This window comes from Colletotrichum siamense (assembly GCF_013390195.1).
Source record: "Colletotrichum siamense strain Cg363 chromosome Unknown KSG_Cg363_contig02, whole genome shotgun sequence".
Lineage (NCBI taxonomy): Eukaryota > Fungi > Ascomycota > Sordariomycetes > Glomerellales > Glomerellaceae > Colletotrichum > Colletotrichum siamense.
This window is the reverse complement of record NW_023501015.1, coordinates 4,370,414-4,393,418: the sequence shown is the minus strand read 5'-3', so window position 1 is coordinate 4,393,418 and position 23,005 is coordinate 4,370,414. Positions and strand designations below refer to the sequence as shown.

The window sequence follows — 23,005 nt, the reverse complement described above, 5'->3', positions numbered from 1 at the left end:
TGGCATCAGGCTGAAGTCCCGGGAGAGGACTGGCCTTTCAACATTACAAGTGGATGAGGCATCGGGGCTTAAACATGCCCCAAGGTTTTTGTGGACGGATGGATTGATATATCCATGAGCCCGTCGTTTGTCAGTTTGGAGATGGATATCTTCAATATATCTCGACCGATTTGACGTCGAATCACGAATCTTTTGCATGAATAGGAGACAACGGTTGTGACCTGATGCTATCACTAAATGCGGTGACAAGTCTTCCTTTGCCTCCGTCGAAAAGCAGCCGAATCAATCACACTCAAGCCAGCTTAACTCGGGTGCACATTGTGCGTCTGCCACGCCGGGCATCTGGCAGCTCATCACATAGGCTCATTCTTGTGTGGTGATGCTTCGAAACTACTCAAGGAGTTGGTCTCAGCCGACGGGTATGTTTTTGCTTCTCTACCCCGCCACCATCGGAGCTTGTGGTCATCACTATGTGCTGCGATATCTTGCTCTCCTGGACCTTCACACATGCATCCCTTTTCTGGTCTTTCCCAGCTGAGGAGCTTTAGCTTTGTTCTTGCTCATGCACCACACTCTGCATTCAAAAAGAAGAAGCACAAAGTTTGTCCGGTTGGTGTTTTCTTTATTTTGAAGTTTTTGTCCTAGAGTTTTGTTTTGCTTTTACCCATTTTTTTGCCTTTTCAAATGTTCTAGCTACAGTGTAGCATGGAGTGATTACCCGTTGTGTTCATATCCGGTCTTGCTTTTTCCTATTCTGCGAAGAATGGCCCTGTAGGCAAAGACTCTCCAGTCGTTACTTCGTGATTTTCATGAGCTTGCGCTTGCCTTTGCAGAAACATAGAATAGAAAGGAAGAATGCCAGTATCCTCCACCTGCCCAGGATTGGCGTTGATCATACGAAACCGTCGTACAACTCAGTCACGTAGCACATGAGAATCATTCTGCAAATGCTAGGTATTCTTTCCAAAACCTTTATGATCGCTTGAGCTGTGAACGCCGTAAAACGCCGCCTATGCAAATGAGATTTTGGTATATGTCTTTGCAGACTAAACTTCCATCGGTCATGGTTGGAGCGTGCAAATGCAGACGACTCCCAGTATATCAAACTAGAAAAGCTCAAGCGAAATAATACTCAGAAAGACAATGGGAATGGATCTAGGCCAGGGGTAGACCTCAAGATAATGAACAGCCTCGTCGACGGAGGTGTCTCAAATGTTCCTCTTTATCGTGTGTCTCATCGCCGCATCGTCCGCAAACATACTGCTGAGCCACAGACTTTGCCTGGCAGGGTCGTCGCCGTTCAAGGTGTCTAGTATGATTATCCTGGCGAGAGTCTGACTTGCCACAGCGGCCGCATCGATATTGCCCATCTTCTGCGTTGTGGAGCGGTCCGCGATAATGTCGGACTTGGAGGTCGCGTGCAGACGGGTAGCCGACATCCAGACAGCCCCATTCACAGCGGTAGCGATGAGCTTTATCGTCATGGATACGGAGGTTCTCCATGTTGTCGAATGTCTTATCTTTACATGGAGCCACATGACATACAAAGCTTGGCTGTTGAGTGTTGGCAAGAAAAGCTGTGTTGAAAATTGGGAGAGGCTTTTCGGCGGACGGGGCTGGGCTATTGAGGAGGTGTGTTTGTGACGTCGCGTGAGTTGGAACTTTGGAAATTGTACAAGGGCTTGGTCTGTCTTGGGATATTTCCTGTCTTTCTGAGTCGTATTGTGTTTTCATAAAGGTGTGTTGTCCATCAACCATCGATGAGATATTGATGCTCATGCAAGAAGCAACTGGCGGCAGGTTTTTGCTCAGTTGTCGAGGGTCTACGCATGCTTGCGTCCACTCGCCTGGGTACCGGCGAAAATGAGCGTGCTGGAGGCATTCGGCGCCCACGAATGGTCCGATTGAAGGCCACCAATCCTCATCGATGCAGATGTTTTCTCGATTCTGCAGTTGGTTGATGCAACTTTCGTCAGGATATCTAGACAATAAGGAGGACTCCTCATCATGTCTGACGTGACTGGGTTCACTCGGCGTTAAACGATGACCATCTTGACTCTCCTGTATGGGTAGTCCGCGGGATCAAAATCCCGCGAACACCTAGTAAACAAGGAGAGTCTCCGTGCTCGTTTAGCTGAAATCATGTTAGCATTGTTTGTGGACAGGCGTTCGTAACTTACGTCTTGCCAAAACGGTAAGGTCCCGGTCGCTGTCGCTGCAAGGAGAATATGCGGGAAGGCGGAGCTTCCTATGTGCTCTCCAAAGACGACCGACTTGTCGGATCGCCAAGATATGCAAATATTGGTGTACTGGGTGTGATGTTTGTCTTCTTACTGCCCGGGCCTCGGGCGCCTTAAGAGCTTTGGGCTGGCCTCAGGTCTTGAGGCTGACGATTAGCCAAGGCTCTCAGCGGTCTGGACCAGAGACGCGCCCTGACTGCCGTTTTTGAGCTAGGAAAATGTGCAGTTTTGATACGCTGAGACATTTTCTACTTTGTTTTGGGGGAACTCGCAAGTTGAGGCCAAGCCAATCACAATACAGAACGTTGCAGCTGAGCGGCATGCGCATGCAGGCCGGAAGCCATACCTTTAAGTGGCTGGTAGGTGTAATGGTGGGTGAACTCCGACAGCTTGAGGTTGACACTGCCCTTCTGATGGTGCCAAAGGATGGCTGAGACAGAAGGTTTCTGCGATACGCTGAGGCGGTGCGGAAAGGGCTTCGACGTCGGGCAAAGTCCAGATAATTCGACCATCTAATTTTCTTTGAAGATGAGTCGCTTTCGGCCGTTAGCCTTGCCTCAAGTGAGACGTAATATTCACAATAAACCTTGTGTTTCATTCAATGAAAGCAAGGGCTCATAATTCCTAGCTTAGGGACTTTCACCTGAGCTCCTGGGATTTCATCATCGGAAGAGGCAATGCCAATCCCTCAGAATGGAGAGGGTGGTAAGAATCGGTGCGCAGAAAGGAATTAGGCCTCTGCCCACCACATATGGCAAATTCAGGCTGGGGTCCCAATAGAGGACATGCCTTTCGATTTGGAGGCAGATAAGTCACTGGGGCTTAAGCATGCCCGTACGTTTTGATAGATGGGTGTTTACTAATGTTCACGAGCTGGTCATTCACCGACTTGGGGATGTGGTTTTTATGATAGGACCGAAAAGGATATAAAGTAAGCCGTTTCACGGCACCAATTCTCTAATTTATTCATTACATCATACACTTAACATGACCGTCGCCCGAATAGAAACCCCTTTCATCCGTGAAAATGCAAATAGGCAGAAGTTCTGCACACGCGTTAGCCTACGAAGAGACCCCCATGGTACTTTCCTCTTGACCGACGCCATCGAAGATGCAATAAAGTAAAAACGTCCTCTGCAAGTTCTGCCGAAGGAGCTTCAAAACCAAGTGAAGTCAGTCTTGAAACATACGTCGCAGCTAGCAAAAGAAGTGAGCCTTGTGGAGAAAACAAAGAAAACATTCCATTGTCGCAACTCGTTACGATATGGGGCTGACCGACTGTCAGCCAACCAAAGGTGTTGAGCATGAGTGAGATGAGCTTCCAGTCCTCCACTTGCCCGATACTGGCAGAAGCAAAAAGTCATACGAAACATCAGAAAACTCATACAACCAGGGGCTGGAGCCGCTTCCTGCAAATCTAGAATGTCAACCAAGCATCTCCATGATCCCTGTAGAACATGGCCAATTTCCGACGGATGATAATAACATCATCACTGGCCGAAAGGCCTCAGTGCATTTTGCAACAGAGGCAGATGAATCAGCCATATCGGAAATACTCGCCGTGTCTGCAGTGACCCCAATACCACCCAAGGACTGATAGGAAACCGCAAAGTTTCAAGTGTCGCATCCTCTCCGATGTAGGTGTCTCAAGTGTTCTTCTTTGTCGAATGTGTGGTGATCGCACCGACCGCAAAAGTACTCTTGTGCAGTAGGAAGCGCACGGCATGGCCTATAAGGCTTTTTGGTCCGTCGTATGCCAAGATGTCGTGCGTGATTGTCTTGTCGAAAGCGCCGCTGCCCACAGCGGCCACATCGATATGTCCCAGTCTCCGCTTCATGTTGAGGCCCGTAGTGGCGGGACCTAAGGTCTCTCAGAGATTCGTACCCGACGTTATCACAGCCAAGCTCACAGCGGTAACGGTGAGACTTTTGCTTGTGTTCGCGGAGTAATTGGACACTGACGAACTCCTTCCCCTGGCATGGAGAAACAAGACAGATGAACCCAGGAGATGAAATGTCTCTGTTGGGGCTCTGTATAGGTGGTGGGGTGTCAACGAGTTGGGCCAGGGAAGAAAGGTCAGCCGATTGATTGCTGAGAGGCGTTGTGGACGACGTGACTGGTGAGAAGTGGTCGTTTCCGGAAGAAACTTGAGTAACAGGGGAGGGGGACATGAATGAGGGCGACAACAATCTGCCGGGTTCTATCGATCTCGAGGGTTGAGATTGCTGGTATATGGAGGATGAATCACCATCACCATCGGGGCTTGACAGTGCATTGATACAACTGGAAACTTCAGTGTCGGACCGGAGTAAAGATGCGAACTCTTTGTTGACATCCCTTGGATCCACACACTTCTGCTCCCACGGATCCGGGTACCGACTGAAGCGCACATCAGTGCGACATTCAGAATGCACGTAGGCTCCGATTGGAGGCAGCCAGCCTTCGTCTTCATTACTCTGTTGATGGACGATGTGAGGCTCGGTCGCGTTCCAAGATGCTGCGATCGGAGGCTCACAACCCTCAGTGTTGTTGAGCTGACTTCGATCTACGTGATGACCATGTTGAACCCACTGAATGGGACCAACGCGGGATCAGAATCCCGCAGGGGCCTTCTAGTGAGGAGTTTTGTGCGCTGTGGTTTTACTCAGGATATACTGAAGAACAATGGATAGATGACATAGAACTTACCCAAGGCGCTACGAGAGTTATCGTCGAATACAATTGTATCCGATTGATGTTGCGGTGATGCGAGTGAGCCCCTAATCGGGCTCCCAAGCTCCAAGCACGCCGATGAGCCGAAAGATTTGGAGATGAAAGAGTGAGCAACATATGCGGGGTTTTAAAATTACTCGGGTCCTCTGGCCTCAAAACAGAAAAGGGAAAGGATTGGCTAGGCGGCACTCCTCAGCCCCATGTCGGTGTGACCGCTCAGCCTGCTTCGCAGGTGAACCAGCGCACATGGTGTTTACCGCCTTGGACGGCTTGGCCATGCACCAGCACATGGTTCTATGTACATGTACCCTGGAACACATGGTCTTGTGGCTCATTATGTCACTGATTGGAGGGGCGCCTTGCCAGTCAGCCTAGAAATTGTGTTCATCGCGCATAAAACTTGAGGCCAGTCCAATAAAACAACCGGCACAGTCGTAGTCTGGGCTCAAGTGTCTGCTCAGTTTCTGTCCCAGCCTGCCACCCATGGTACTGCAATGTAGCTCTACTTGGAAGTCATGATTTTCACAGCTGAACAAGTTCGTTGTTGCTCGAGGGGGAAAGAGAAGTTCAGGCAAGATGCAAGCTCGAAGGGCGAACCATATCAAGAATGCTACTTCTCACCTGCAGCATCAGGACAGGCATCTGATCTAAGAACAACAAGGACGCCAACTTGACGTCCCACCTCTGACTCTCTTCCACAAGATCAAACATCGAGATGGGCTCATCTCTAGTACGAGAAAAGTGTACAAGGTACCTATTAAGGCACTATTTCTTTCTGGATCTGGTATTCTGCGAGGATGCTGACTTCGACCAGATTTAATCTTGAGGATGAATTCGACTATCTCCATATCGAGGAAAGAGCATCTGCCGATGAATTTTATTCCATCATCCACAAGCTTGAACCGATATCCTCTCATACCGATTCTTCTTCACAAATATTAGTGTCATACGAAAGCTACGTTGGCGCTGTCCTTGGCGGTCAGTTTCAACTAGGGCGCCTTACTCGCCACGAAACGTTCGCAGATGTCTACGAAGTCACGCCCCTTACTGCTGAAGACCTATCCCCTATGGAGGCTATGGTGTACGATTTCAGGGGCTGTTCAATGGCCGCTACAAAGCGAGATCTCAGAGTTCACCGGCCGTTCTCGATTTGCGAAATTGACCAGGGGGGGCAAGAAGTATCTCGTTTATTACATCAACTCGAGGCTGGCACACGAGAGTGGAAAGCAAAAAGCAAAGAAGAAAAGAAGGCGCCTAGAAAGCATCAACACAAAGAAGTCTCGGCGAGTAGGGCAAATTCATGAAGAGCAGGTAGCGATGACGTTACCCCGCGAGAACACGGCATCTGATGAACATGAGGGGGACAGATTCGTGTCGAATATCATGATGAAGTCCCAAACGGATGCAAGTCAGAACCCCGCTGAAAGGTCAGACACCCAGGACCACTGCGCAGACGAAAAAGCTTGCAGCCCAGAAAACCACAAAAAAGTTGCAGATGCCTGGCATTGCGTCAAATATCGTTCTTTCTTGCGAAAGAAAGTTTCGAATACTCACCTCCTGGGAGGGACAGCAACAAGGAATCCAAGTTTCCCCGATCATTTCAAAACCTTGGCAAGAAAATGCCCGTGGAGAGTTCATGCCACCGAATTCGGTTCAATGGACCTGGAGGGGTGTATTGAGTTCGAGGAATTGGTTGACTTCGACAGCTTTGCGGTCTTCGAGCCCCTCTTTGATCTTAATAAAACAATATCAATGCTTTCAATTAACTACTGGAAGCTTGACGCAAGACTCGGCATGTCAGCTGCCGACTCCGAATTCGTACCTTTAGGATTAAGAAGGCTCAGGGAAGCATCACGAGAACATTGGATTCAGCAATACAACGAGCTGCAACAGCACATCAGAAATCTCGAGGGCCGTGCCTGGCTCTGGTATGAACTTCAGAAAGAGTTGCATGATATTCGACATCTTGTATGCTTCATAGAAGATCACTGGGAGGTCAACGCGGACCTGCCCGATCTGGAGTGGAACTTGAGAGGAAAGCCCTTCATTACACGACAAAACGGTAATCAAACTTGGACTGAATCTGCACGTTTCCTTACCTACCTTCGCTCGATACATTCCAAGAACCCGGAAGAATTACGTAGGAGGTACAAGGAATTGGCTGAAACTATGGACTACGATCATTCGACATACTTGAGATATATTTGGGAGTTTGTGCTTCAGCAGGTGAAAGAAGGTCAGATTGATGGCCTCACGGAAGCTCTGCGTCAGTTCCATGAATTTGAATCAAACGAGCCGACTGTCCTCGGAAGTTTGGGAATTCTAAGGGGGTTGCATTTGGGCATAACAAAATAGGATACATGGAAGAATTAATCGTATATAGCCATAACATGCGTTGGAAAGGAGGCGAGGAAGAACCCGAGACTTTTCTTCATTGATCTAGTCGTTATAGATTGGCTTTCACATTGTTTCAAGATGCTTGTACCTATATTGAGCTACTGCTTTTGGTTAAAGTCGTAACTGTTGCCGAACCCTCTGTGCAGGTAAGACCCCCAAACCTCATGGTTCTTCGCCCAGTCAACCGGAATCTCCAAGTGAGGCTCGAGTCCAGCTAACAAGCCTTTCACATCCTCCCCGAGCTGGAGCCTCATCGGGTTACGATACCACGGCGCAAAGTGAATCACAGCAAGCATCACCCTGACCTCATCACTCATGTTCGGCATTCCAGCATGCCACAGCCTCAAGTCTCTCAACACAATACTACCCTTCTTGACATCAGGCTGTGATGGACCTCTCACACCACGTCTCTCAGCCAAAAGATCCTCTCTGATTCTTCCGCTAGCCCGTTCACCATGCTTTCCCTCCTGTGATGAGACGTCAGCGGTGTGCGTGCCGAGCCAGAGCTCTGTGGACCCATTCTCGGGAGTCATGGACACGAGTGGGATATTGGTGACCAGCGCAAATGGGTGCGAGGGGTGATCAAAGTCGGCGTCGGAGTGTACGGGTTGACGTTGAGGTGAGGCGCCGGGAAGAGGTGGCATGGCGGAGTTGGCTGAGCAGAAGGTCCATTTGGGACGGGGGCCCAGAACATTTGATGTGATCTGCGTTGCGATGGGGTCTGTGACTTTATAAGTGTGTCTTCATGATCGAGGAAAAAGAGCCATACTCGTGAAGATGGACTTATAAAAGTACTCAGCCACAGGCGGGGGGTCTTGTTGTAAGTTTCCCAAATTGTAGTTGAAAGGGCCCTTTTCGCCGAGGGACTGGAGGTATCTCGCATCCTTCACCATCTTCTCATTGAGGGCGTCCAAGTCCTTGTGAGGGACAACATCCTCAACAACAACAAGCCCATCAGCGTGTAAGTGCCGGACAGCAAGTTCAAGGTTTCGCGGCGCCAGGAGGCTGTTGCGCACTTCAGCCTCTGAGGGGCGGATGACAAACGGGTGAGTTGGTTGGGGTTCGCGTGTAAGAGACGCCAGGCCCCTATGGCTGCAGCTGAGTGAGATAGTTGCTCGCCGACGGAGCAGCAAGTTTGAAGTTTTTGAGAGAGCTCTCATGTTGCCTTGATCAAGATGCTGGACACTGAGACATGATGAGAATATTTGATGCTTCTCTCGTCCACTTAAATACTTGGAGTAGGGAGAGGTTGCGTGACGGCTACCCCAATGCCGAGCTCGGGTTTGGTCACCCCGCTACCCCTCCAAACCCGAACTCGGGTTATGCTTCCCCTCTGAGCTTACCCATCTGATCCCCAGATTCACTAATGCTTCCCCGACCTCCGCAAATAGCTTATTACATTAGTCGTAATTCGCTGTTGAGTTGGGAATCTCCGGGAGACGATCCGCTCCATGCATGTTGTAAGTCGGAGACTAACCGTTGAACCGGCCACCCAATTGATCGCTTACACGCCATGAGTCGACGGATCACCTCTTGCTGGGAGGCTTCACTGCGGATGAATTTTGCACCTAGCAGTCATGTTAGTCTCACTTCATCGACGGCGTTTTCTTTCCACCCACAGAACGCAATTGGCCCAAAGGCATTAACAAGGACTGCAGGCATATTTGCCGTGAAGGCGATGCCACAGAGATCGAGACCGCATGCTTCCAGCACTTCTTCTTTCGTGTCCCCCATCTTATGGTCATGTTCGAGAAGCTGCCTTAGCTTGGCAACGTTTTTGGGTGCTGCTTGAGCGCACAACATAGCCACACAGACAAGTCGGTAATGCAGCGCAGACGCTGATTCAACCTCAGCTAGCGATCTTCATCATTGGAGCCGCTTCAACCCACCATGGCATTCTCTGAGCATCCATATCGACGGGAGAGAAAGTCCAAGTCCTCGATCCTCCCTTGAAAATGGTCTGAAACGAGCCGGCAAATCTGCAGACCAGCTGCGAAGCATGTCAAAGAGAATAGCCCAGGTCTGCTCTGCGATGGTGCCTGAGAAGCACGCATTGATGATGCGGCCGAGAATGAGCGATGCGGTATTCAGGTAGCTGTGATCAGTGTGATGTTGAGTCGGCAACGGCATCTGGTCCAGATCAATCTTCAAGGGGCATCTCTGGAACAGGCTGAAAGTGATGTCTTCACGAAGGTAGTTCCAGAACCCTACAGTTCTGAGCCCAGACCCTAGATAGTCAATGAGAGGACTTCGATACGCTGCCAGTGAGTAGGCGCCTCGAAGGTGTCTGTTTGGGTCGATTTCCTCTACACACGGTCAGCTTCAGGAATTTCGACTCACATGGCTCAAGCGTACCGCTGAGAATCTCATATGAACGAAGCAGACAAACAGATGCAAGCGCTAGCCCTTGCGTGTTTACCTCACCATGCTCATCATCTTTCAGATCAATCAGGATACGAATGCAATGACCATGGTAAAACTCAGCTGCTGCCTTAGCTGAAGGCGCAGTTGTCTGGCTGATGTGCACCGCGGAAAGAGCCAAAATTGCAGCAAATGGCAATGAGTTTTTCAAGGCGATCTCGGGCAGTCTTGTCGCAAATGTGTGAGAGCTGTCACTGAGATCATACCACGGCGCAATGTCAGTGATGTAATGGTGAAAGTAGCGCGCGACCGAAGGATTCAACAGGGCGTCTCGTGGCTTTGTTGGCGAAGGGAACGTTCCTAGGGCCGAGGGCGCTAAAATGCTTGATTAGGCGCCAGTAACATTGTTTTGTTCTTCGTTCTACTCACTCGTGAGTCCACTCGTGAGCCCACTCGTCTCCTCACCTTCCGGGGTCTTGTTATGAAACTGTGAAGGAGCCGCGCTGCGGTCGCAGTATCGGTTTGCTTTGGCGCATCGTTGGCAAATCGGAACCGCTTCGTCGCCTGGCCTCGTGTAAGACGGGCGCCAATAGTAAGGATTAATAGGCTTACACTTGATCTTTCGGACTCGACAGGTGTTGCTGATTATGAGAACAAGGCTTGTTAGCAACACTGCCAATGGATAATTACGTGATGAAAGTCCGAACCATGCTATCCATATGTCAGTAACATCCGTTCATCTTTCTGTCAATGTCGAGTAGGGCCGAATGTCTTACCCGCTTGATTGAAAATACGAGGCATCGTGGCCGTGTGATGGCGATCAATTGGGAACCAAGGATCGAGCCGCGCTGGTAAGTGAGACCCGTGGTGGAGGCTGCGATGAAGCCCGTCGGCATTTGCAAATGTGAAAGCGGACAAGAATTTCTCAACTTGCATCTGATAACAACGCATTTTTCTGTGCGGGGGGTCGGCACCATCAACCTGACCCCCAGGAAAACCTCCGGCAGCCGATGACCCCGCCATCCCGGAACAAGCGGGGGGTCTGACCGGGACGCCGGCACTCGCATTTCCCTAAGCACTAACATCGCCAAGCCTCAAAGATCAGCTGCGGCTAAGCTTTCCTGACTCTAAATGCGGAAATTTCAAGACACTTTAAATCCGAAGCGCACACTGCGGACTAGCAACATGCACGTAAATAGACGGTTCGAAGGATCCGAGGTGAACAGCCTCAAAGATTCCGAGTGACTTACATTGCCACTTTGGGAGTATCAAGGAACGTTGCATTCATGGATTGTAATGATGAAGGTTGTATATAAGATGAAGAAAGATCCGATAAACGAGTTTGTTTTGTCTTCATCAAATCAACTCATACAAACATATCAATCTGATAATCAATCTCATCAACATAACCAACAACTCAACGCTATACCCACCGCCTTATAACTTTCAAACACAAAACATCTTCAAAATGGTCATGTACACTCTCCTGAAGGCTACCGTCCTCGCCGCCGCCGCGACGGCCGCCAGCATCCCTGCCAGGAGCACCGCATCCTTCCGCCTCGCGGCCAACGTCACTGGCCTGGACCTCAACCCCTCCGTCCAGGGTCAAGAGCTCACCTACATCCCCAACGACGACTGCGTGGCCCCCATCTACTTCGCCGCCCCCGGCAGCGGCGCCACCTTCTACACCACCGACCAGAACGTCGGCGTCGTCAACTTCAACGGCGCCTCGTCCCCCGGCGCCGGCATGATCGTCACCCCCGGTGGCACCGCCACCGTGCCCAGCTCGAACGTGGTGGAGCTTCAGTGCTCGGCCAGCACCACCGGTGTCACCGTCGGGGCCACTGGACTTCAGTACGATGGAGGCGCGTGGATGGCATGCCCCAGAGACGGTGCCATCGTCCTGAGCTTCAAGCAGGCTGGACAGAGAACGCTTGCTTCTTGCGCCGATGTCCAGCTTCTTCCCATCTTCTAAGAGGTCTGTGTCATAGAATTATTCATACATGGATGCTAGAGAACAATCAACTGCATAGAGAGAACATAGGATCATGGAAAATCAGCAACAACACAGTTTGGGAAGAATTTAGGGGAGCATTTGCATAGTTACGGACTTTCCTTTGTTAGCATAGAATTCGCATATAGTCGCATTTACACCATAATAAACGACCTTGGCCAGGTATACAACTTTTGGTTTTTCATCCTGCAACTTGTGCTGCAACTTTTGCGTGTGCATGATCCCCGCAGCCCATGAAGTGGACTCAACGGGTGCACTGGTCGACAAACTCCCCAATCTCTTTGTTGAACTTCTCAGGCTCCTCGTAAAATAGCCAGTGCCCAGACTCGTAGACAGACTCCTTCGCCAGACCAGGCCTGTTCTTCTCCACCCTCCTCACCGTCTCAAGCATACCCTCCAACGGGAAGCATCCAGACCGCCGTCCCGCCATCACCAGCGTCGGAACGCTAATCATCTCAATCGCCTCGCGGTGGTCATACCGCGTGTGGTCAGCCAGCAACCTCGCCAGCCACGTCTGGTCGCATAGAGAGCTGATACCAGTAAAGAAGTCCTCGTCCTCCTTCCTCTTCTCCGCCGAGATGTCGTCCTTGGGATCAGGCTTGGCACGGTACCCCAAGCACCCGTCCACGAGATCGACATGAGCCGCCTTGGACTCGTTGATCCAGAACTTCTGCGCGCCCAGCATGCTCTGCTCGTCGTAGCAGCCCGTGTGCGCCTTGCTCTCGTCCCACCCGTCAAACTCCGACCGGTCCTGCAGCGGCGCCTGGTCGACAAAGACGAAGCCCGCAAAGTCGGCGCAGCCGAACAGCTCGACGTACGTCCAGAGCACCGCGGCGCCAATGGAGCAGCCGGCGGGCACGATCTTGACCTGGGGCGCGGCGCGGCGCAGGTGGGCCACGAGGTTGTGCAGGTCGGCCGCGAGACGGGCGACGTGGTACCCGCCCTTTGTGCGGTCGGACTTGCCGTGGCCGCGCATGTCTGGGGCGACGACCCAGAGGCCGCGGTCGATGAGCGGCTTGAAGTTGCGGTAGAAATAGTCGCTAGAGCCGCTAAAGCCGTGCATGAGGAGGACGCATTGCGTGGCGGAGGCGGCGCCGGCGTCGGTGAGCGAGAGGGAGGACTGGAAGGCGAGTTCGCAGCCGTCGTTGGCGCCGCAGTGGGCGTAGTGCATGCCCGTGTTTGCCATGATTTCTTACGCCGTGATGAGTGTGATGAGATGGTGTGATGTGTTTGAGAGAAGAGAGAGGTTTATGTAAAGGGGTTTGATTAACAGGGTGAGAGGACGTCATGGCGATGGCGGGGACGTTTTCTGTTGGTGGGGCCGCTGCGGGTTGCGGGGGCGGAGGGGGACGGCGGCCCGTTCTAGCGGCGACGATCCGGAATGACGCCGGTGGCTCCAATGTTGGCTTACTTTCTGTCAAAATGTAGTCAAATTCGTCTCAGAGCGACACGCGCCTACGGATGTTATTGGAACGTTATTTCTAGATTGCCACGCGAAAGAACGTATGGTAGAAATCACTCTGGTTTCCATGTCTCTCTATCTGAGACACAACCATGAAGCAGTCGAAACAATCGCTCAGTTTCCGTAGTTCTGGTTGAGCAACACCACAATATTTCAATCCTCATTAATTTCTGCCCACTTTTTGGCCTCATGACAATTCATTCATACATAGTGCACCACCTACAGCAAACGCCAACCATGAGCACCGTAGTAGACCTTGAAGACTTGTACCCACCCAGGCCGCCTGACCTCGCCACACTACCTTTATCATTCTGAAATCTTCCAATGCTCTCACCGTCCCCCCCTCTAGCCGGCCAGGGGGCACATGGGGCAGTGGTCTGAGTGTGCCTCTCTTGAGAGACGCCTCTTTCCCCTGTGCAAACTGGTTGCTTCACGAACATGAACACGTACGTCCAATGTCCAATGTGGCCTCTGCGTATGAGTTACACCGATGACCCCGGTCTGTAGGGTTGGATGTTCGTGGAGAAGCGAGTTTCATAAGACATGATGACTTGTCAGATCTGAACTTTTGCCATTTTTGTCCAGGTTCAGAGTTGATTATGTACTGTCTTCTGGAGGCCTGAAGTTTTGACTGTGTTCGAATCTGGGTTGCCGTCTTTTTTTGGTTCTCAATCTTATGAGAACCTTGAGGGTCATGCTGTACTATGGACTGGTAATTTTGCCAAATCAAATTCGTTATGATCTCAACGAGAGAGGTCTTCCGCTACTGAGTCAACGCGGTAGACAATGGGCGTAAGATTCCTTTGGAATGCTGTCAATTTTGTTTGTATATAAGAGACGCTGCGCCAGTTCTGTGTGCATGGCTTTTTATCTACCAGTCCCTTACGCGTCATCCTCAACGCCAACCAACTTCAGACTCTCAATCCAAAGCCTCTTCTCCGTTGGCGGGTCGTACGCCGCCGGGATGTAGCCCGGATCACTGGGCTTCACATCCGGGGCTGCCGGTTCCGCAACACTTACATCCTCCAGGTACTTCCCTCCCTGGCCCTCGAACTCCTTCGCCACGGCGGCCCACACCGACGTCGCCGCGCCCTGGGAGGTGCTCTTGAGGAACGCCTGTACCTCGGGCTTCTTCACCAGTTCCTGGAGATCGGGGGAATGGCGTTGCAACGGCGTGGCGATTCCGCCTGGGTGCAAGCTGAGGGCGTGGATACCTTTGGAGCCGTAGCGGCGGTCAAGCTCGTTGGCGAAAAGGATGTTGGCGAGCTTGGCCTGGCCGTAGGCAGCCCAGGGGTGGTACTCGACCGTGCTGTCAAAGTTGAAATCTTCGAATTGGATTCTGCCGTTGCGGTGGCCGGTGGAGGAGACGCTGACTACGCGGGAGTTGAACTCTGGCGTTGAGGCGGCAAGGAGGGCGGGCTTGAGGAGCTGGAAAAGGAGGAAATGGCCCAGGTGGTTGGTGCCGAACTGAGTCTCAAAGCCGTCTACAGTCTTGCCTTTGGGGCAAGCCATGACGCCTGGATACGAGGTTAGAAAAAGGTCCTGAATTTTATGCAAGGGGTCACATACCGGCGTTGTTGATGAGCACATTCAGCTTGTCTGACTTGCTGAGGAACTCCTTGGCCCCCTGTCTTACGCTCTCAAGAGAGCCAAGGTCCAGCTTGATGACCTCGACCTTTCCAGGCTTGCCGTCAGAGAGGATGTCCTTAGCGACCTCCTCGCCCTTGGCGACATCGCGGACGGTGATGTAGACATCGGCGCCCGTGACGTGCATAGCGCGGGCGGTCTCGGGGCCGAGGCCACCCGGGGAGCAGCCCGTGACGAGGACGACCTTACCAGCCCATTTTCCAACGAGGCCTTGGTCTTCAACGATTTTGATGGCCGTGGGACGGGCATCACCGGCACCGGTGATGTTCTTGTGTTCTTCGAGGTAGGGTGCGAGACGAGCCATTTTGCTGTGGGATGAGTGGAATGGTTTGGCAAAGGATGTTGATCTGATGTTAATCTGATTGTAGGATGTTTGGATTCGAGTTGTTTGGGTTGATGCTCTGTGGATGTTGCGAAGGAAGGAAGCACTCATGCTGCTTAAATATCATGGAAGTTGCAGCACGACAGCTGAGGACGGACTTACACGACACGGGAAGCGGGGGAGGCGGCCGCATTCACCGCACAATTCTGGGTCTTCCCCTTTGCTATATGCAAGTTTCATGGAGCCAACGGACTTAAGCACTATCTCAGGCTGGGCCGTTCTGGTGTTTTGATTTAGAGTTAACACTCACGTGGGGTGGAATGTTTATGGCTGTAACCGCATGAAGCATCAATGATGTAGGTGGACCAGGGGGGAAAAGGCCATCTAACAGCCATGCTTACAAAGCTCAGCATGAGAAGTTGAGCGTCTGCTTAATAGCTTTGTCTTTCCTCAAGCGAAATCGCCTGGCTGCTGGGCATATCCGAGACAAGCAGCAGACGGAGCGTTCCAGCCACAGGAATCTGGCATGTTGTTCCGCCACAATTAGATCCCGATGCAAGATAGCGGATCGAGGGCGGACTCCGGGGTTTACATAAGCTTAACGCAAGTGCATGTATGCGTCATGGAGTGCTCTATCAGAGACTCTGAAGAGCAATTGACGGAGGGTGCCTCGGGGTCCGTGATTGGACTTAACGGGGTGTGGGCTACCGGATGAGGTAATACTCGGAGTTAAGCAAGGCTTTAAGACTGGGAGCACGGTCCATCTAGCGGAAGGGAGAAACCTTAATGCCAACACTGAATCGTACAATCAGATAAGGCACGTGACTGATGGGTCTCTGCTTCGGTGCCGGTGGCTCGTGCATCAAGGCTCCACAGCCGGCCGATCTTCCATGTGCTCCGGGCCTTGGACTCTTGTCGCCTGAGGTCTGAGGTTGCAAGACTCGGCTCGATCCCGAGGCCTGTGAATTGCGATGGGCACCCAAGGAAGGCTGGCAAAGCTTACCCCTGCTCGACCTGCTGGTGCTGCTGCTGTCCGGGGCAGAGACAAGGGCTGTGCAGGGCGAAGCTTCAGCGGCTCCAATTTCCAGGGACCACAGGCTAGTTTCTGCTAGCACCACGCGCCGTGGCCGGTCATCATCAGGCGACAGCCAGGGTGGTGAGCCGCTGTCAGAGGCATGCACCATGCTAACCAAAATTCAACAGCAACTCGACTCTATGCAAATGCCATTCTGTCTCTGTTGAATCACTGTTTCGCAAGTCATGTTGGCAGCTGGTTTCAAGCGACCAAGCACCAAGTGCTGGAGACGTTTGCGCGCAGCTGGTGCGAATCGACTCTACCGACGTTGAAACACCACCCACGGCGGCTGTTAATCTCCACGGTGGTTCAAGTGCTTACTTACTTGCACCATGATGCTGAGCCTGCAATTGCAAGGAAGCACTTTCGCACTCGTCAGTCGATTTCGTTTTCGCAACGGTCGGCGGATTCAGCATTGGCGCTCCCGTGAGTGTGGAATATTCCAGGCTCAAAACGGCGCCCATGGCCGACGGCAAGAAAACGAAACGGGCAAACATGGCATCGGCAGGACCAGAAATACTGGATGCCACATGGATGGCGATGGCCAAATCCCATCCCAATAATGCCCATGTTTCAGCGACGGGCCAAGGAAGTTGCTGCCCTGAGTGCAGTGCACGGCGTCCATGCCCTGCTACGTCCCAAGTCCCAAGTGCTAGCTACCGCAAAGAGTGCACCGAGGTAACGTTAGACTCTTGGAAGCAAGCGTCTTGTTGGAGGTTTCCCCGCAGCTGCCCACCACTACGGCCCCTTCGTCCCAGCAATTAACTCCCTCTGCCAACCTTGAAGGCTGGCCGCTTGCTAGGTAGGTACCTGGTTCGGACCCCCATTCCCAGCACCCGCTTCCCGGTCACGGCCGCTAATCCGAGTCAAATCAAAACAGACGATCCAGAAAGCAAGCTTCATCATTGCGTGTGACGGGCAATGTTGCTGTTGCTATTGCTGTTGCTGGCGTCGTCGTCCGCGTCCATGTCCACGTCCCCTCTGCCGTTGGACATCTGTTGTCTGTTGTCGGTCAATAATCAAAACCAAAACACACACGCAAAGCTCCATCCTGCCCTGCTGCTCAGACACACTGCGAACCGACACGCAAGCCATCACGACGCCGGCCCCCAACTCTCAACTCTCAACTCTGGCATCTCTGGCTCTTGTTTCCCGAAGGCCCTGGGTTTGGAGCAGAGGAGGAGGCTGTACCTAGCTTGTACCGATCCTCTTGCTCTCTCTCGCTACCAACTACCCCCGGCAGCCCAGCCCACACTCAGCGGCGGAGCATCAGGCAACCCAATCACCTCCAAAGTTGACACACCAGAAGCTGAAGCAGATTCCACAAGTCGCAAGCAGCCGCTGTTGGGGGCTTTGCCTTGCCCTGCTGCTGTGGGAGGTGTTGTTGGTAGTGTGTGCTGTGTCGTGTGTGTGTACGGCCCTGCACAGCAGTACATCAGCACTACTCCCCCTCCGCACATGAATTGCAGACGATACATCCCAATACAAGGTCAAAGTACTTGGGCCCTTCGAAGCTGAGTGTGCGCCCAGCACATCTTCAAAGGAAAAGAAAGAGACGGAAAACCACAGGAACAAAAAGGTCACGAACCAAGAAGAGGCAGAACGAGACCCGAGAGAGATCGATCAAGGGACCGTGTATCCCGCATCAAACCCCCGTCGGGTCAGGATCAAGTCCCTCCCACCTCCTCCCGGTCAGGTCTAGGTCTCTTCTCTCTCCACCGCACCCTCAACCGCCAAGCTGCAAGTGCCACTTGCACGACTCCATTCGCAATCCACATCCACCACCTCCCTCGCCCTCTCTCTCTCTAGTCTCTACCTTACACACATACAAACACCCTGCCGCCAGCCAACAGCTCCGGCAGCGACAGCCTCCCTGGCCTGATCTGTGTCTGTCTGACTGACGAGCCTTGCCTGCTGCTGCCACCGCATGGGAGTCCAGCTGCTGCGTCTGCTTATGGACTTGGGAAGATCGATGCAGAAGCGAAAATAAGCTGCATCAGCCCGAACTGCAACCACTCAGAGCTACCCTACCTTGCTCACGTTCTCGAGGTACACAACCTCCACCACCTTGGGTGATCCGGAGGCTGTTCCTCTGAGGTGTTCTTCTCTTCTATTGCCTGCCATCCCGTCCATCTCTCGCATCTCACACACGCTACTCTCTCCAACAACCCGTCCGCCGGCCACATCTTCGCACCGTTGCGGGACAGGGCGCCGCTCCTCCAAACCACCTCCGAACCTTTGCGCCCATTCCCGTCATCGCCGCCTATTCCCTCGACCGGGCTGCGCGCTACCTCGATCATCCCCACAACGCCCCTCGAACGCCCAACACAGGCCAAAAACCGACTGTCAATCCGTCCATGTAATGCCGCCGCTTGGCCTTGCGCTCTGCTGTTCCTGCACGTCCCCGACAGCTTGGACAAACTGCAACTGTCTCGACCCCACATCCACCACCAGGCGGCAACGCGCGCAGCGCCTAAGACGCACGACTGCCGCCCACAGACACACATGAGAACCTCACCTCCATCATCCGCCAAACCCCCTCGTCACCACTCCCCCGCCGCCGACAAGAGACACCACGATCCAAATCTGGCGATTCTGCCAGCATGGCCGCCTTTGTGAGGGTTTCCGGTCCCCCAAACAGCAGCTTTCTCGTAGGCTACCCTGGCATCTCTGCGACGCTGGTACGTTGTTCCTCCACTCCGTGATGACGTCGGGAGGCTGGTGTCTCCAGTCCGATGCGCCTGCTTACTGACACAACCCCGCCTCACGATACAGCCCCGAGTCGAAGGCAAAGTCGAAATCCGTCCATCCCAGGGCTATTCCATGCCCGTCGCCATCTCCCTAGTGCGCATATGTTTACAGCGACGAGAGACGATACACCCCGCTGCCGAGAATGTCGCGAAACGACACCTTGGTACCCCGAGAAGAGAGACAACAGACGTGGTCGGCAAGGAGCTTCTGCTCTTTCGGTGCCAGTCAGGGAAGGAGGCCGAGAGCGTCATCGCAATGGACCTGCCATTCGTCCTGTTCATACCATTCGGAAGAGGCGGCGAAGAGACGAACCGACGAATACCCCCAGCCTCCTTACAACTACCTAGCCGAACGGCCGAAACATACTACGAGCTTGTTGTGACAGTACAACAAGGCCACACATTACAGAACAAATACTCTTTCCCCATACCGCTGCAGCGATACGATACGTTGTCGACCTTTGGCATGTACAACAAGCCCGAATCTCGACAAGTCAGCGATGCGAGCGTCGTCACGCTGGGAATATCAGTCCCCAAGTGGAGCTACGGACCGCTCGATCCAATAACAGTGTATATCAAGCTAGTACCGAACCCCGACTGGATGAAGAAAGCGTTAAAGGTTACGATTCAGAAGATCACCGTCGCCATCGAGGAGGAAATTACGTACAATCCGGAGGGAGACGAGCCGTCGAAGAAGATCAATAAAATTGCGAAGAACCAACAGGTCGTGAATACGAGAATGCCAGAGGCTGGATACGCCACGAACCTTGGACTGGTTTTCCCCTCCAAGGACTTGCGCGACCCTGACGGCATCATTCGACGGGGGAAGCCCGCCTTTCCGCTATACGAGGTCACCTCTTTCACGACAAGTTCAACATTATACAAGATTGAATTTTTCTTGACTGTCAAGGTAGGACAGGACAATTCCAGCCCTCCCCCTCCTGCTAGCATACTCACAATACTCCACAGGCACAACTAAGCTCCACGAGGGATCTGACCGTGAGGCAACCGCTCGTCATTTGCCCCATGGACCAGCAAGCGTGCAAAGAGGAAATGGACGCCATCGAACAGGCCGCCAAAGACGCGTCGCATGTTGACCCCAACAACCCGATGTTGCCAGCGCGAGCGATTGTACTTGCGAATGACCGGGAATCGCTGAAAACCCTCGGCCTTTGTTTGGTTGCAGGGCAGAAGAAGCCGTTGATCGAGTGAAGGGCGCCCGACGAAAATGGAATGCGGCGTGAAAGGACCGTGTGACGTGCATCCTGGCGCCGGGCTGAGGGGTATATGGCCGGTCGTAATGCGGCGGCTGGTGATCGATCCTGCCATGGCAAGCGACAGCCGGCTTTTTGGCTGATAAAATCAGCTCTCAGATTCAAGCCGGATGTGCGAGTCGCGGCCCATGAGAGAAGACGACTTGTGGTGAAGACGTCGCCTGGAGAAGGGCTGTGCCGCGGAGAAGGGTCTGAGTGATTGGGAACGAGATGATTGAGGCACAACACCGACGACCCTCGGCGAATGGTGTCTTGTTTTAATCCCAGGACTTGCGCGTCGGCGTTTGACAGCACGGTTTAATCGGCGGAGTGGCATCATCACGGCACGGCGTTGGCGGGGGTGTTCCGGCTGAAGGATACTTGCTTGGGAGACCAACGAAACGGGGCCTTTCAGCATTTTGGCGGAGCGCGTTTGGACACGTTTTATGAGATGACGACCTGGCCAGGGGCGGTTTTGCGAGTTGCAACAGAGAGAGAGGGCAGATGGCTTGTTTTACGATGTACATATTAAACACAAATGAGAGTTGTAAAAGAGACGCAGCTTGGGGTGAAGATCTCACCCCACTTGAGCCATTCTACTTGCGACAACAAGTGAGCTTAACTTGAGCTTATTTCGAAGGCCATCGAACGAAGGCAACATGCTGCTTCAAGAGCACGTTGACACTCGCGAACCGTAAATGAATCACATCTTGTAAAAGATAATTGCAGCCCCGAAGCGTTGCCATGCATAATATTGCGGCACGCGGAGGCGGGAGCTATTTTTACGGAGGGAAAGGGGAAGCATTGAATGTGGAGGGGGCCCGCTCCAACGCAGGTCCGGGCCTGCGCCCCTCTTTGCGGAAAAGGGTGGATGTCGGCTGCTCGTATGGGCGATGCTGGGGAGGATGCCGGGTGCTTATTCGGGGTATCCGTATACGAGCTGTCAGTCCTGTGGAACATGTCATGAGGAGGACATGGGGACCGGTGACATCGCTACTCTTCTTTATGCCGTGAGCTTAACACATTTCAACACAGAAGTCGCCTTCATTTAGCTTCATTCTGAGTCGTGGAATGTCTAAGGACACTCCGTGATATGTCTTTCAATTAATAGGCGGCTTCGTTACTCTAGAGAAGAAGCTTTTATAGAGTCGTCTTCATCGCGCCGTTCGCCCCTAGCCATCCACCTCCATCTCGTCAGCACCCTCCTTCTCCATAATGTCAATGCGCCTGAGAATGCTCTCCTTCCATATCCTGTAGTCCCTCCGCTTCTTCTCACTCAAAAAGTCGTACCGGTCCTGGAACATCGTATCCGCCCTTCGGACCGGTGCCGTCTTGTACGAATCGCTCTTCTCGCCCCCTCGGCTCTCCGCAATCGCATTCCCCGCCTCAATCACATCGCCCAGACTGCGGTACCAATCCGCCTCCAACCAGCCCCGGTCCCCGACCTCTTTCAGGGCAGCGTCAAACTCCTTAGGCTTGACCGGTGCCCATCCCTCCCACGCCTCGTCGTCGTTCAGGCCCCTGGCGTCAACCTCCTCCCTTGCCTTCTCCAAAAGGCCCATGATGAGTTTCCTCGTCGGCACGTACGACTCACGGTCAATGTCCTCGCCGCCCGCCAGCTTCTTCACTTGCTGCGTAACGAAGAAGAAGACCGCCCCGCATAGGGCGGCGAGGTTCTCCCTCACCCAGCCGTCGCGCGTGCGCAACCCGCCGGGGACGACGATGTACTCCATGCCCGCGAGTATCGTCGGTGCCAGGTGCGCCTGCTTCGCCTCTCTGCACATGTACCGGATCGTCGGCTGGATCCAGAAGTGCAGCCCGGACTTGTCGGACGGGAAGGCGGCCTTGCCGGTGGATTTTGACGGCGTGGCGTTCGGGTTCGCGCCGGCGCCGGCGGCCGGGGAGCGGAAGTTGGAGAGGGAGCGGTCTTTGTTGGGGGTCGGTCGGTGCGGCGTGCGGACGGGCGAGTCGACGCCGTGGCGTTGTCTGGTGCGCGGGGTGCCGTTCTTGCCGGGGGTGCGGTTGAGGGCGGAGTTGGGGAGGATGTTGTCGAGGTGGGCGTAGAGGCGTTTGTAGATTCTTGGAGGGATCGGGGGCCGGGGCTCGATTGGTGGGAGGTTTAGTGTGATTTTGAGTCTGGAAGGCGATGTTAGTTAACCCTGCAATTGAGCGGTGCAGTTGAGGAGAGGAGGCATACCTGTCGCAAGCAATGTTGGCGCAGGCGTATAAGCGGCCAATTTCTTCGTCTGCCTTTAGCGTGCTTGCACGATGCCGCGATTGGGCGAGCAGGGAGCCGGCCAGCTCGACCAGGGACGGAGGCAGAGCTGGGCCATGTTGCGGCATCAACGAGAGCAGAGTCTGCTCTATTGATCTGTTCATGGCGATGGCTTCAGGTCGGGTGTGACCCGGGTTTGTGGGTGGGTGGTTGACGAGGTTGCGCCAGACGCGTCGTGACGCGCCGTGAGATCGGACCCTGAATCCTTCGGTTCTCAGAACAAAGCTTTCGTCCCGGCTTTCTGGACGAGATCGATGGCTGTTTCGGGATCTTTAACGCGTGTAGCCGGCGACGTTGAGTATCGTTTCGAATGTGCTATGCAACAAAGGAAGCTTTGGAGGCCATTAAAAAAAAGTTGACAAGGAAGTCTGATGTTTGCTAGTGTATCCGTAAAGTAGAGAAACGGGAATGTTGCGTCACCGGGAAGCTTAATTGGCACGCGGCCGCCGCAGAATTTAGCACAGCTGCTGCTGGCTCTTCCCGCCTCCCACCCGAA

At 53.2% G+C, this 23,005-nt stretch overlaps 6 protein-coding genes across 6 annotated transcripts; 2 read left to right on the top strand and 4 right to left on the bottom strand.

The window, feature by feature from the left end:
- Positions 1–7,448: 7,448 nt before the first annotated feature.
- kanJ-0 (Kanamycin B dioxygenase) lies at positions 7,449–10,512 on the bottom strand (the record flags this gene model as incomplete). The annotated part of the gene is made up of 9 exons (XM_036634972.1): positions 7,449–8,071; positions 8,120–8,355; positions 8,828–8,918; positions 8,970–9,188; positions 9,240–9,656; positions 9,706–10,086; positions 10,141–10,275; positions 10,324–10,422; positions 10,488–10,512. 9 exons carry the CDS (start codon positions 10,510–10,512, stop codon positions 7,449–7,451), a joined length of 2,226 nt encoding a protein of 741 aa, XP_036500070.1.
- Positions 10,513–11,179: 667 nt separating this feature from the next.
- On the top strand, positions 11,180–11,686 carry CGCS363_v003122 (uncharacterized protein; the record flags this gene model as incomplete). Its single annotated transcript, XM_036634971.1, has 1 exon — positions 11,180–11,686. One exon carries the CDS (start codon positions 11,180–11,182, stop codon positions 11,684–11,686), a length of 507 nt encoding a protein of 168 aa, XP_036500069.1.
- A 283-nt stretch (positions 11,687–11,969) lies between these two features.
- On the bottom strand, positions 11,970–12,911 carry ydjP (AB hydrolase superfamily protein YdjP; the record flags this gene model as incomplete). The annotated part of the gene is made up of 1 exon (XM_036634970.1): positions 11,970–12,911. One exon carries the CDS (start codon positions 12,909–12,911, stop codon positions 11,970–11,972), a length of 942 nt encoding a protein of 313 aa, XP_036500068.1.
- Positions 12,912–14,069: 1,158 nt separating this feature from the next.
- CGCS363_v003120 (Retinol dehydrogenase 12) lies at positions 14,070–15,138 on the bottom strand (the record flags this gene model as incomplete). Its single annotated transcript, XM_036634969.1, has 2 exons — positions 14,070–14,704; positions 14,757–15,138. 2 exons carry the CDS (start codon positions 15,136–15,138, stop codon positions 14,070–14,072), a joined length of 1,017 nt encoding a protein of 338 aa, XP_036500067.1.
- A 3,696-nt stretch (positions 15,139–18,834) lies between these two features.
- On the top strand, positions 18,835–20,193 carry art1 (Arrestin family protein 1; the record flags this gene model as incomplete). The annotated part of the gene is made up of 3 exons (XM_036634968.1): positions 18,835–18,912; positions 19,007–19,891; positions 19,951–20,193. The coding sequence occupies 3 exons, from the start codon at positions 18,835–18,837 to the stop codon at positions 20,191–20,193; spliced, it is 1,206 nt and encodes a 401-aa protein (XP_036499156.1).
- Positions 20,194–21,406: 1,213 nt separating this feature from the next.
- CGCS363_v003118 (uncharacterized protein) lies at positions 21,407–22,613 on the bottom strand (the record flags this gene model as incomplete). Its single annotated transcript, XM_036634967.1, has 2 exons — positions 21,407–22,370; positions 22,432–22,613. The coding sequence occupies 2 exons, from the start codon at positions 22,611–22,613 to the stop codon at positions 21,407–21,409; spliced, it is 1,146 nt and encodes a 381-aa protein (XP_036499157.1).
- Between the last annotated feature and the right edge of the window lie 392 nt (positions 22,614–23,005).